General features: G+C 44.6%; 1 protein-coding gene across 1 annotated transcript in view; it reads left to right on the plus strand.

The window, feature by feature from the left end:
- The window catches only part of MAP4K5 (mitogen-activated protein kinase kinase kinase kinase 5), a 75,563-nt gene that overhangs the window by 27,205 nt on the left and 35,600 nt on the right, over window positions 1-12,758 (plus strand). The window contains exons 3-4 of the mRNA XM_074544134.1: window positions 10,823-10,913; window positions 12,085-12,149. Of these exons, the coding sequence (XP_074400235.1) occupies window positions 10,823-10,913; window positions 12,085-12,149 (156 nt within the window). The remainder of the gene's footprint in view (window positions 1-10,822; window positions 10,914-12,084; window positions 12,150-12,758) is intronic.

Genomic DNA, 12,758 nt, shown 5'->3' on the forward strand with positions numbered 1-12,758 from the left:
TGGGGCAGTGGGGCTGTGGTGAGGCAGAGTGTGATGCTTCAGTGACACAAAAAGGACAATAATAACCCACTGCCACCTTGGTGAGGAGCCTCCTCCAGCCCTGTGCCACTGCAGCCAATCCAAATGAAGTGGATCTGGTTTTATTCTGAATTTCAGGGACTGGTTTGGAAGCTGAAGTGAAGCAGGGCCAAATCCTCTGTTGATAGAGCTGAGGGAGGAGCAGGATTCTGCCTTTGCTTGATGCTGCTTAAGCACTCCAGTGATAAATGCATGACTCTGGTCCCATTTTTAATTAGCACTGATGACCATTTCGTGTGTTTAATTATATTGGTCTGATCACCACAGGGAAGCCATTTTTTCTGGTTTGTTTTGGTTTGGTTTTTTAATCCATCTTCTTTTAAAAGTTGCCAACCTGATCTCCATCCACCTCATGTACACCCACAGCCTCCTGGCAGGGATCTTGTTGGGTGTTTGGTTTTTAAGGAGGATTGACAGCATTTGTTTACTTACTTACTCCCTTTTCAGGTCTCTTGTTTGAAATACTCCAGATTTTAAAAGAAATTATTAATTGGCTGCTACACACTTCAATTTTCTGACTAACTTTAAGGGTTTTGAGTAGTTTTTGAAGACTGTCAATTGCAGGGCATTTATCAATTCCTGGACCAGGTCAGGAGCTGTTGGAATTCCCTGTGGTGGTTTCCTGGGAAGGGCAGCCCCTCCAAACAGCAGCACAAGTTCCTTTCATTCACACAGTAGGACACAGCTGGAATAAAATTAATAATAAATTTCCTAAATTAGAGAGTGGAGAAATAGCCTTGGGAGTTACTTACAGCATCTTCTGGAGAGGAGGAGGAGGAGGCTCATCAATGGCAATTAATTAGCTGATGGAAAAATAAGAGCTCCGAACTCTACACTTGATTAATCCACTAGAGGGGAATTGGGAGCAAAGACAAAAGGTTCTGAAGCAGAGAGTGCTCCAGAGGAGGTGAGGAATTGTTGAATGAAGGCTGAAGGAGCTGCACTCAGTAAAATGGCAGGGTTTGAGGAGATTCAGGTTGAGGAGAATGGCAGGGGTGAGCCCTGGTTTGTTGCAGGTAGTGAGTGAGTATCCAAACAGAGCTGGAAGCAGATCCCAGCATGGATCTGTATTTTATTTCATCACTCTTACCTTTGTCTCTTCTCCAGACAAAGAAAACAATCCCAGCCTGGAAGGTTGCTGTCACTAATTTATTTAAATTTGGGGCAGTTCTCTAGGTCTGCTCCCACACTCACTTGGAGTCAAAATAGTGTTTTTCCCTTTTTTTTTTTTTAATTTTTTTGGCACAGACTTTGGAGAGCATTAGGCAAAAGTATTATGGCACGCTAATGACATTTCCCAGCATTCCCTGAGCACAAATGCTTCAAATAATTTGGGAGCCAATTCTATTCCAGAAACTAATCCAACTGTACTCAGCAGCACAGCGGCCAAAGCTGTCTGAAACACTAAAGCCTCTTCCTTCTATGGGTTTAGCAGATGAATCTGGAGGGGACTCAGTACAAAGAGGGAACTCTTTGCCAGTGGAGTTTGCAGCCACAGACCTTTCTCCCTGGGAGAATATCATAAAAAGTATTTTTAAATATGCTAATGTCTGTTTTAAATGCTGATGTCATGATAACTGATGCCCTCTGTCGTGTTCAGAGCCTTCTGCAAGGTTACAGAAGAATCTCATGCTGGGTTTTTGGGGGTTTTTTTGGGTCCAGTGATTGCATTTTCCATTTGAGGTCCCAGACATGGCAGTTCCCTGTTTGAGGCTGGATCCTGGGCTGGACAGGGAGCAGGGTCAGGGTCACAGCACACAGGACTGTGGGGACTGAGGCAGGGCAGCCTCATTTCCCATACAGTGAATTCCCCAAATGAGCTGTGGAGAAGAACCAGCCTGAGGCTGATTTAAACTGAGCCTGAGGCTGGTTTAAACTGGGCCTACTGGGCTTGGACTGTTGTTGGCAGCACCTGGGGTGGAGGAAATATGAAAATAACTTCTCATTAGCACACACACACACCTTCCATGCCTCGTGCTGTGCAGCCTGGTTGGGTTTGGGATCGTGTCTGAGGCCAAATTCCTGAGGTTCCAGGAGTTCCAGAGCCATTAAAGGCTGGACATGGCCTGTGTGTGCCATCCCATGTCCCACACGGTGCTGCCACAGCCTCAGAGCTGCTCAACCCCACACAGAACAAAGCAAAGGCAGCCTGGACTTGGAATCCAGAGTGCCCAGAATTTTAATCACATCCAACTTGTTGAAATGGGGTCAGATTTTAGTTTGCATCCCTATAATGAATTTATAATCCACTGTCCTTCTTAAGAAATGCGTGGATCCAGAGGAGGATCCAGGTAGTGCAAGTTTTCACTTAAAACAGAGTTTTTGGGATGGGGAAAGTGGACAGAAGGGGTTGTGGTGGGAGAAGGGAGTGCTACCAGTAGGGAAGAAGCTGCAAAGTCCCACATTTGAGTTGGAAAATAATGCAAAGTGTGACACTTGGGGTGAGTTAGAGCTCATCATTTGGCAAAATACATCAGGAAAAACAGCAACAGTGAAGAGGGAGAGTGAAGATCAAAGACTGAGCTGTACAAGAGCGGGTAGGTGAGGCAAGGAGAGAGGAGAAGAAACTGCTAAGAGAGAGGAATCCCAGAATCCCTGAATGGTTTGGGTTGGAAGGAACCTTAAAGATCATCCTAATCCACCCCTGCCATGGCAGGGACACCTCCCACCCTCCCAGGCTGCTCCAGCCCTGTCCAGGCTGGCCCTGGGCACTGCCAGGGGACAGCCACAGCTTCTCTGGGCAATACCAATGATATCTTTTAATTACCAATTCTATATTTTTAATTACCAATTCTATGCTGAGAGGCTGCTCATAACCAGGACCCAGGCAGGGCAGAAGAGAAAATCCACAGGGAAATTGTTCTGGTGTTGGATCACTCACTCCAAACTCTGGTGAGCCCCTTGCTGTGGAGCTCGTGGCAGCACAGCACCATCAGAAATATTTAGAATCAGCACAGAGATAATGAGGAGCATCAGTGGTTAGCAGCTGGCAGCTCCATGCCCAGCAGGAAAATCTGCTGCTGGAAACATCACTGTTTCCAAATAGCTGCTCCTGCTTGGAATCAAGTTTCTTGAGTTTCAAGTTTGGGGAATTGAAATTCTTTCTGTGAGACTGCAGGTTTCCATGAGTCCTGTGAAAAGCAGTCTGGATAAATCAGCATATTAAAAATTTCTATAGAAGATATGGAAGATATGCCCCACATCCCAAACTGCCCCACATCCCAAACTGCCCCACATCCCAAACCTGCCCCACATCCCAAACCTGCCCCACATCCCAAACTGCCCCACATCCCAAACTGCCCCACATCTCAAACTGCCCCACATCCCAAACTGCCCCACATCTCAAACTGCCCCACATCTCAAACTGCCCCACATCCCAAACTGCCCCACATCCAAACTGCCCCACATCCCAAACTGCCCCACATCCCAAACCTGCCCCACATCCCAAACTGCCCCACATCCAAACTGCCCCATATCCCAGACCTGCCCCACATCCAAACTGCCCCACATCCCAAACTGCCCCACATCCCAAACTGCCCCACATCCCAAACTGCCTCACATCCCAAACTGCCCCACATCCCAAACTGCCACACATCCCAAACTGCCCCACATCCCAAACTGCCCCACACCCCATACCTGCCCCACATCCCAAACTGCCCCACATCCCAAACCTGCCCCACATCCCAAACTGCCCCACATCCCAAACCTGCCCCACATCCCAAACTGCCTCACATCCCAAACTGCCCCACATCCCAAACTGCCACACATCCCAAACTGCCCCACATCCCAAACTGCCCCACATCCCAAACCTGCCCCACATCCCAAACTGCCCCACATCCCAAACCTGCCCCATATCCAAACCTGCCCCACATCCAAACTGCCCCACATCCCAAAATTGCCAACACATGAGCAGGCAAACCCCAGTCTTTCCAGTTCCCTGTTGTTCACCATCAAATCTCTGACTGCTAAACCAGATTATTTTGTATGGGTGTTCTGTCACCTTTGGTCTAATTCTTTTTATCTTGCTGTCTCCCTCTCAGTGAAGTATTTTGTACAAATGGTGTCTGGTTTTTTTCCTGCTATCCAAGGATATTTAATTTTTGCCCCATTCCAGTGCCTCTTGCCAAGATTAATACTGCAGCTGCCTGGAAACTCTGAATTGGTTTGTTTTGTATTCATTCTTGTCATCTTTGAGCAGCTATACATCTTCTCCCCTATCTTTGTCTCATCTTGCAGAAAAATTTCCTCCATATTTTAGCCAGACTTTTCTCATGGATAACTTCTCTTCTTTCCATCTGTTTGCTGCTTCTCTATCAGCTCCCTGTCTTCTTTCTTCTTTCTCTTCCAAATCCTTTATTTCCCCCCCTTTCTCTATAAGTAACCCCCATTTCTTGGATGAATTCTTCATTTATAAATAGCAAATCACAAGATCATCTTTGCTGACTCTCTCTACTACAGGCAGCATCATTCCAAGTCATTCCTGGTGGGTTTTGTTGAGTGTTTTCTTCTTTTCATTTTTTTTCATTTGATGGAAATTTCAACCAAAAAATGTTGGAAATTTTACACAAAAGTAAACATCCCTGATATTTCTCCAGTTAGGAAAACCTTTTCATCTGCCCAGGCAATGCAGATGAAGGCAATTTAATCCCATTGCAAATTATCTATTATAAAACTGGACACAGATTATCCCTTCTCCTCACTTCCCTGCCATCTTTTATGTGCATGAAGGTTGTTATCTTCTCACTGTCAGTCCTTTTCTAGCCCAAAATCTGCATTTCTTTAATTTCCCCCATTAGTCACAGTTCCTAGAACTGCCCTGGCGCTCTGGCAGCGATCCCTGCACAGCTCCAGCTGCTGCCTGGGAGGTTTCCTGTTCTGGGGCTGTTCCCAACAGGATTTTCACATGGGGCAGTGTGCAGCCTTTGCTTCTTTGTGCCAGGATTGGGATTAAATGCACAAGACAGTATTTCTTGTTGGGATTCAGATGTTTATTAGTTCTTATTTGTGTTTGTCTGGGTTTGAAAAGCCAGGTTTGAAAAGCAGGAGCCCTTCTTGCAATGGAAAATGTAAACCTCCTGTCTCTGAATTATTATGATTTTTAAATTAAGGGGTTCTCAGGCAAAGATATGGGGATAGGAATAACAGTTGTTTACTAGGAAAATTAGAAATACAAATGCAATAGTACAAAAAAAACCAGAAAAAAAAACCACTGGCAGTTGGAACAGGCCCTGACACCCTGTGGGTCAGGGTGGTGGCAGCAGTTCCATCCCATGGTGGCTCAGCCCTCCTGCAGAATAGGAATAACAGATCGTTATTAGGGAAATTAAAAATACAAATGCAATAGTACAAAGAAAGAAAACACCACCACTGACAGAGTCAGACCATTCCCTGTCCCCTGTGTGTCAGGGGGTGTCCCAGCCCCATCCCAGGGGGGCTCAGCCCTCCTGCAGTGCCAGCTGTGGCTCTGCTGCAGCACGGATCCTGCACAAGGGGGGAGTTTTCCTCTGCAGCTCCAGGGCTGCTGCAGATGGGCCTGGGCTCCCTCTGGCCATGCAGGGCAGCAGAAAGCTGCTCCTCTGGCAATGCAGGGGGCAAAGGCTGCTGTGCTGGGCCAGGCTCAGATTGGATCCAGGTAGGAATGCTTGGCTCCTCCCCTGGGCGGAGCATCTCCCCATGGGATGCTGGGATTGGATCAGCCCTGCAGGGACACTCAGTGGCCATGGACAGCAGAGATCTCCTGGAGGGAGGGTTGGCTGGGGCAGAGAGAAAGGAAAAACTGCCCATGGACAGCAGAGAACTGCCCAGCTCTGACAGATGGGGATAGAATTCACACATATCCTGCAAACCAGGGCAATGTCACAGTCTCACAGACCCCGAGTTCTGCAGCACTTCACTCCAACAAACTAAAAATGGAGCCCCAACTCTCTCTACAAGGCCTTTTAAGGATAAACTGTCCAATTAAGAAATGACACCTCAATTATTTTCACTTTTAACCCAATAACCAACCACCCGTGCTGGCAATGGAGACTTTTTTATCCAATTACACAAAACCACCCAAACCCACGGAGAAGAAGGTGAAGAAGAAGGAGCAGCCTCACCCTGAAACCTCCATCTTGTTTTATGTATATTACTGTATTCTAAACCCCAAACTCTCGGTTTCCCACCCTGTGATATCACACACTTCTGTCCAAACCCCACACCCACAATCCCAGCTCTGTCATTCCATTCTGGAAGCTTCTCCACTGCCTCAGGTCAGTGCAGGGTTCTCTTGGGGGTCAGAGCCTGGCAGCACAGAAAGTCTGGAATTCTCAGCAATTCCCAGGGTTCCAGCAGTCAGGATTCAGCTGTGCTGAAAGCTGCAGCTGACATTTCAAGGATTCCTCGGTCTGAAGAGGCCACTGGCATTTGGCATTGGATCCTCTGAGCTCATGGACCAGGGGTTGTGGAGAAAGATGGAATTTTTTCAGTGTGGGGTGAGAGGATTTTGCTTTCAGTCTTGTTTAGATCTGACTTTCCTGAAAACACTTGAGTAGTTTGAAAATTTTCCAGTTGTTGTCTGTGGGAATTCAACAATTTCCTTTACAAAGTTTGTTGGAGAAATGGGAGGAATGAATCCATGAGACTTAAGCTTGAATTAAAGAATCTTATAAAAATAATGAGAGGGGCTTTAAACAAGGGATGGAAGGACAGGACAGGGGGATGGCTTTAAACTGGGGGAGGGTTGATTTAAGTTAGATTTTGGGGTGGAAAATTGAATTAAAAAATTATTCTAATTAAAATAGAATTGCCAGATTTGCTGTGGCTGCCCCTGCATCCCTGGCAGTGCCCAGGCCAGGCTGGACATTGGGTTTGGGGCACCTGGGACAGTGGGGGTGTCCCTGCCATGGCAGGGCTGGGGTGGGATTTAATTTCCCTTCCAACCCAAGCCAATCCAAGATTCTCTAAATTCAAGAATCTTCACTCACAGGGATCATTTATCAGCAGGATGTGTGAATCCAAGCAAAGCTGTAGCTGCAAGGAATCCCTAAACCAAGCCCGGTGTGAAATCTGTGCTAATTTTATGGAAATTGTGTTGCTTTTTCTCTTTTTCATTGGTTAAAAAAAATACTACTGATGTTTATAAAAAGCCTCTTGACATTTGAAACTTCTCTACTACTGTTTTCCTGCCCCAGTGAAGTGTTTCTTCACATAATTCAACATCAAGAAGCCCTTGAGGATTTACTTAAATCAGTCAGGGGTGGATTCCTGGGAGTTGGTTCCCTTTTTCCTTTGTATTTTGTAGTTATTTTCTGAAATGAAAGCCTGGCAGTCCCTGAGACATAAAGGTTGTGATAATTTCCTTTATAACACACTGGTTCTTCTTTTGCCAGTGACACTGTTCTCAGGGAAGCTGCCTCACAGCTCAGCAAATATAAACATCTGTTTTAAAAGAGGTTATTAAAAATATTAGCTGTGCTGCTACTTAAATAAACACATGAAGAATTCAATTTACACCAGTGCTTGAGTCCTCTTGGACTTGTCAAAATCATCTAAATTAAAGGGAGCAGGAGAGAGCTCTTCATGTTCGCTGAGTTGGACATCCCTGACTTTAATATAGGAGAGAATTTTACTGGGGAAACTTGAAACAAAAGTAAACATCCCAGAATAATTTGGGTTGCAAGGGACATTAAAGCTCATCCCATTCCACCCCTTCCCCTATCCCAGGCTGCTCCCAGCCCTGCCCAGCCTGGCCTTGGGCACTGCCAGGGATCAGGGGCAGCCACAGCTGCTCTGGGCACCTGTGCCAGGGCCTGCCCACCCTCACTGCTGGGAATTTCTTCCTCATATCCCATCTAAATATCTCTTTTTTCAGCTTAAAGCCACTCCTCTTTGTCCTTCCATGTCACAGGATGAAAAAAGTTAATAATATATAAAATAATGAAAGCAGAGCTGCAGGGTTGGAGTTCAGGATTCTAGGGAGAGCATGCGCTGCTTGGAAATGCTCTCAAGGGGATTTATTATTTGTATAAATAAAACAGAAATTGCATCTCGGAAATTATTGCTTTTTTAATTTATAAAAATGCATCCTTTTATTTTAAAGTGGCAGAACATGCCCTGCTCATAATGGATTTTTGGATGTTTTATTAGATCCTTTTCCACAAAAAAAAAAAATATATATTTAGGATGTGCCAATGTGCACAACCACCCAACCGCCCCTCCTGAGCTCTGAGTCAGCTGAGTGGGTGTGCAGGCTCATATGCTCCATCCAGGTCCCTTGGGAATGAAATATTGCTCACAACCAGCCTGGGGAACGTGGGCTCCACTCCTTCCAGGCCCTGCAGTTCAGCCATCCTTACTCCTGTGCTGGGAGCAGCTGGATGGAAACAAAGCTTGAAAAGGAAATTTTGAATTTACTCCCTGGATCCCTGGATCCCTGTGCTGCTTTCCTGGAGCTCTCTGAACTCATGGATCACTCTCAGGCCAGCAGCTCTGGTGGTCTTCAGAAAATATCTGTGCAAGCCCTGATCTCGTGGTCTTCAGGAAATATCTGTGCAAGCCCTGCTCTCTTGGCCTTCCGAAAATATCTGTGCAAGCCCTGCTCTCTTGGTCCTCAGAAATATCTGTGCAAGCCCTGCTCTCTTGGCCTTCAGAAATATCTGTGCAAGCCCTGCTCTCTTGGCCTTCAGGAAATATCTGTGCAAGCCCTGCTCTCTTGGCCTTCAGGAAATATCTGTGCAAGCCCTGCTCTCTTGGCCTTCAGAAATATCTGTGCAAGCCCTGCTCTCTTGGCCTTCAGGAAATATCTGTGCAAGTCCTGCTCTCTTGGCCTTCAGGAAATATCTGTGCAAGTCCTGCTCTCTTGGCCTTCAGGAAATATCTGTGCAAGTCCTGCTCTCTTGGCCTTCAGGAAATATCTGTGCAAGTCCTGCTCTCTTGGCCTTCAGGAAATATCTGTGCAAGCCCTGCTTTCTTGGTCTTCAATAAATATCTGTGCAAGTCCTGATCTCTTGGTCTTCAGGAAATATCTGTGCAAGTCCTGCTCTCTTGGTCTTCAGAAAATATCTGTGCAAGCCCTGCTCTCTTGGTCTTCAGAAATATCTGTGCAAGTCCTGCTCTCTTGGCCTTCAGAAATATCTGTGCAAGCCCTGCTCTCTTGGTCTTCAGGAAATATCTGTGCAAGCCCTGCTCTCTTGGTCTTCAATAAATATCTGTGCAAGTCCTGCTCTCTTGGCCTTCAGAAAATATCTGTGCAAGCCCTGCTCTCTTGGTCTTCAGAAATATCTGTGCAAGCCCTGCTCTCTTGGTCTTCAGAAAATATCTGTGCAAGCCCTGCTCTCTTGGTCTTCAGGAAATATCTGTGCCTCACTGCTGGAGCTCTGGATGCTGAGAATTTCAGACTTTCTGTGCTGTCCAAGAGAACCCTGCACTGACCTGAAGCCTGGAGAAGCTTCCAGAATGGAATGGCAGAGCTGGGATTGTGGGTGTGGGGTTTGAACAGAAGTGTGTGATATCACAGGGTGGGAAACCCAGAGTTTGGGGTTTAGAATACAGGAATATACATAAAACAAGATGGAGGTTTGAGGGTGAGGCTGCTCCTTCTTCTTCACCTTCTTCTCCGTGGGTCTGGGTGGTTTTGTGTAATTGGATAAAAAGTCCCCATTGCAGCCATGGGTGGTTGGTTATTGGGTTAAAAGTGAAAATAATTGAGGTGTCATTTCTTAATGGGACAGTTTATCCTTACAAGGCCTTGTAAAGAGACAGAGAGAGAGAGAGAGAGAGAGAGAGAGAGAGAGAGAGAGAGGCGGCCATTTTGTAGCTTGTTAGTAGAACACGGTCTCTCTCTACGAGGCCTTTTAAGGATAAACTGTCTAATTAGGAAATGATACCTGAATTATTTTCACTTTTAACCCAATAACTCTGCTCCCCAGCTCCCATCTCCATTAACTCACCTCCAGCTTTGCTCCTCCCTGGGCTTTCCATCACCACTTTTCCATCTCCTGGTGCTTCCTGGGCCTCTCCAGATGGAGCAACACGCCAGGGACAGATGGAAACCTGTTGGAACCCTGGATGCTGAGAGTTTGGGGCTTTCTGTGCTGAAAGGAACAGACCCCCAGGAGAACCCTGCACTGACCTGAGGGTGTGGAGAAGCTTCCAGAATGGAATGACAGAGCTGGGATTGTGGGTGTGGAGTTTGGATAGAAGTGTGTGATATCACAGGGGGGAAACTCAGAGTTTAAAGGTTTAGAATACAGAAGTATATACAAAGCAAGATGGAGGTTATAGGTGGAGGCTGCTCCTTCTTCTTCACCATCTCCGTGGGTTTGGGTGGTTTTGTGTAATTGGATTAAAAAAGTCCCCATTGCAGCCATGGGTGATGGTTATTGGGTTAAAAGTGAAAATAATTGAGGTGTCATTTCTTAATTGGACAGTTTATCCTTAAAAGGCCTTGTAGAGAGAGCTGGGGCTCCATTTTTAGTTTGTTGAAGTGCTGCAGAACTCAGGGTCTGTGGGACTGTGACAGAGATATGAACTGATAAACATTGAGCCTGAACCTCACCCATCATCTCCTTCAGTGCTGACCTTGACAGAGGTGGGAAAAAGAATCCAAAGCCAGCCCCTGAGCAGAGCTGGGCACGGGGAATCCAGCTGGGAGGAAGGGCTGGGATCCCGATCCCGACCCTGGGAATGTTCCCCAAATTCTGTGCATCCCTCCTGAGCGCTCGGAACGTTCCTCGTGTAACCCTGGCTGCTTCCTGTTTTTCAGGAGATGACTTCTCCCTGATCCAGCAGGAGATATATATGGTTAAGGAATGCAAACATTGCAACATAGTCGCCTATTTTGGGAGTTATCTCAGGTAAATCCCGGTTTTTATTTCAATATTCCTGCTGGTTCTCTCCTAAAACAATCCCACTCTGCTTTAGTCCTGTATCCTCATTAAATCTTCCTCCAGAGGTTGAATTGCCCTTGGTTTTTTGTTGTTTTTTTTTTTAAAGCCAACCCAATTGGCTTTAAAAACCAAAAGTGACTAATATTTTGTTTTCTCTGCTGGCCAAAAGGCTGGAATATTTTTATCACTAGGAACAGAAAGAAACATTTCCCTTGGAGACTCTTGCAACATATCCAGTCCTACTCACACATTTATCAGTTCTAATATAAGAGCAGCTCATTATTTCTGTAGAGCAGAATTGCCTTTGGATATTTTATTTAATTATAGTTGTCTGGGCTATGAAACCATGGCTGGGGAGTTAAAAATCTGAGCTGCTGGAAATAACATTTCTCACAGTTGTGGTGTAACAGAGGCAGAACCAGCTCCCTGCACCTTTCATTAAATATTATACAGGAAAATATTAAATATTGTACAATAAATTCTATAAATTTATATTTCTACATTAAATATCGTACAGGAAATCAGGGAATAGTCTCCATTTCTGTACAACTCTGCCATTTATCAATTGGCTCTGTGGGAATGTAAATCTGCACTTTGCCTGCTTGGTCTTTTTTCTGTGAGACTTCATCTTTTTCTTGGATTTAAATAATTTAAATAATCCCTGCAGCCCAAATGGACTCAGTTGGAACTAAATTTCTAATTTCTAATTCTGAATTTTGAAGAGTTTTTTAGATATAATGAAGTAATTTCAATTTAAGATTGAAACCCTGAGTTTAGTGTGATATTTTATGTAATTTTGCTGATAAATCTCAGGTGTTTTATTGTAGAGTTAAAGCACCACCTTTTATGTTTAATAATGTTTAAATATTTCTCAGAGACTTTGGCGTAAAACTTATGTTTTGATTGGTGAAAATTATATTTTTTTATATTTTACATCAATATTTTTATATTGATAACATGAGAATTTATATTCATAACAGGAGAATTTGGATTAATAACAGTGTAACTGCTGCTCATGTATCAGAATGTGTGTTTTTAACAGAGAGTGGTAAAGAATAATAGAAAATAATTTAAATTATGAAGTTCTGCATCCAGATCAGTCAGCTTCTGATGCCTGTGTTGGAATTTTGCTTTGCAGCCGTGAGAAGCTGTGGATATGCATGGAATACTGTGGTGGGGGCTCCCTCCAGGACATCTACCACGGTACTCACCCAATTATTTTGAATTTTTTTACTTTGGGAAGCTTTCTGCAAAAAGAGAAATAAATAATAAACTTACAGGGAACAGTTGGCACTGGAAGTGGGGGTTTTTTGGGGGGCAGAAAGTGGTTTTTGGCTACAGTCAGTAGATTTTGAGAGCACTTTCCAGATATGGTGAGCAGCATTTTTCATATTTTTAATATTGACATAATATTTGACATTTAATATTTGACATTTAGTATTTGACATTTAATGGCAGAACAGTTGGATATGGATGCTGTGCATGGGGTGAGGAAGGAGTTTTCATTGGGAAATCTCCAAATTTGAGCTTTAAAGGGGAAAAATGACTTTTATTCCTCCCCCAGTGAAATACCATCTCACTTCTGTATTATTTTCCTTCCTGAAGTTTCATCTGGAGTTGTTGATGCTGTAGAATAATTTATTGGAGTTGTTGGAAAAACAGTTGGGGACTTGCTGTGCCTTTAAATGATAACACTGAGTTTTGGGATGCCTGAGCTCTTTCTGCTTTATTTTTCAGCTGTTTAGTACAAAAAAAAAAAAACAATTAAAAACAATTTTAAAAGAATTAAAACAATTTGAAACAATTCCAAGT

Source organism: Zonotrichia albicollis, chromosome 6, assembly GCF_047830755.1.
Source record: "Zonotrichia albicollis isolate bZonAlb1 chromosome 6, bZonAlb1.hap1, whole genome shotgun sequence".
In the NCBI taxonomy this organism is placed as follows: domain Eukaryota; kingdom Metazoa; phylum Chordata; class Aves; order Passeriformes; family Passerellidae; genus Zonotrichia; species Zonotrichia albicollis.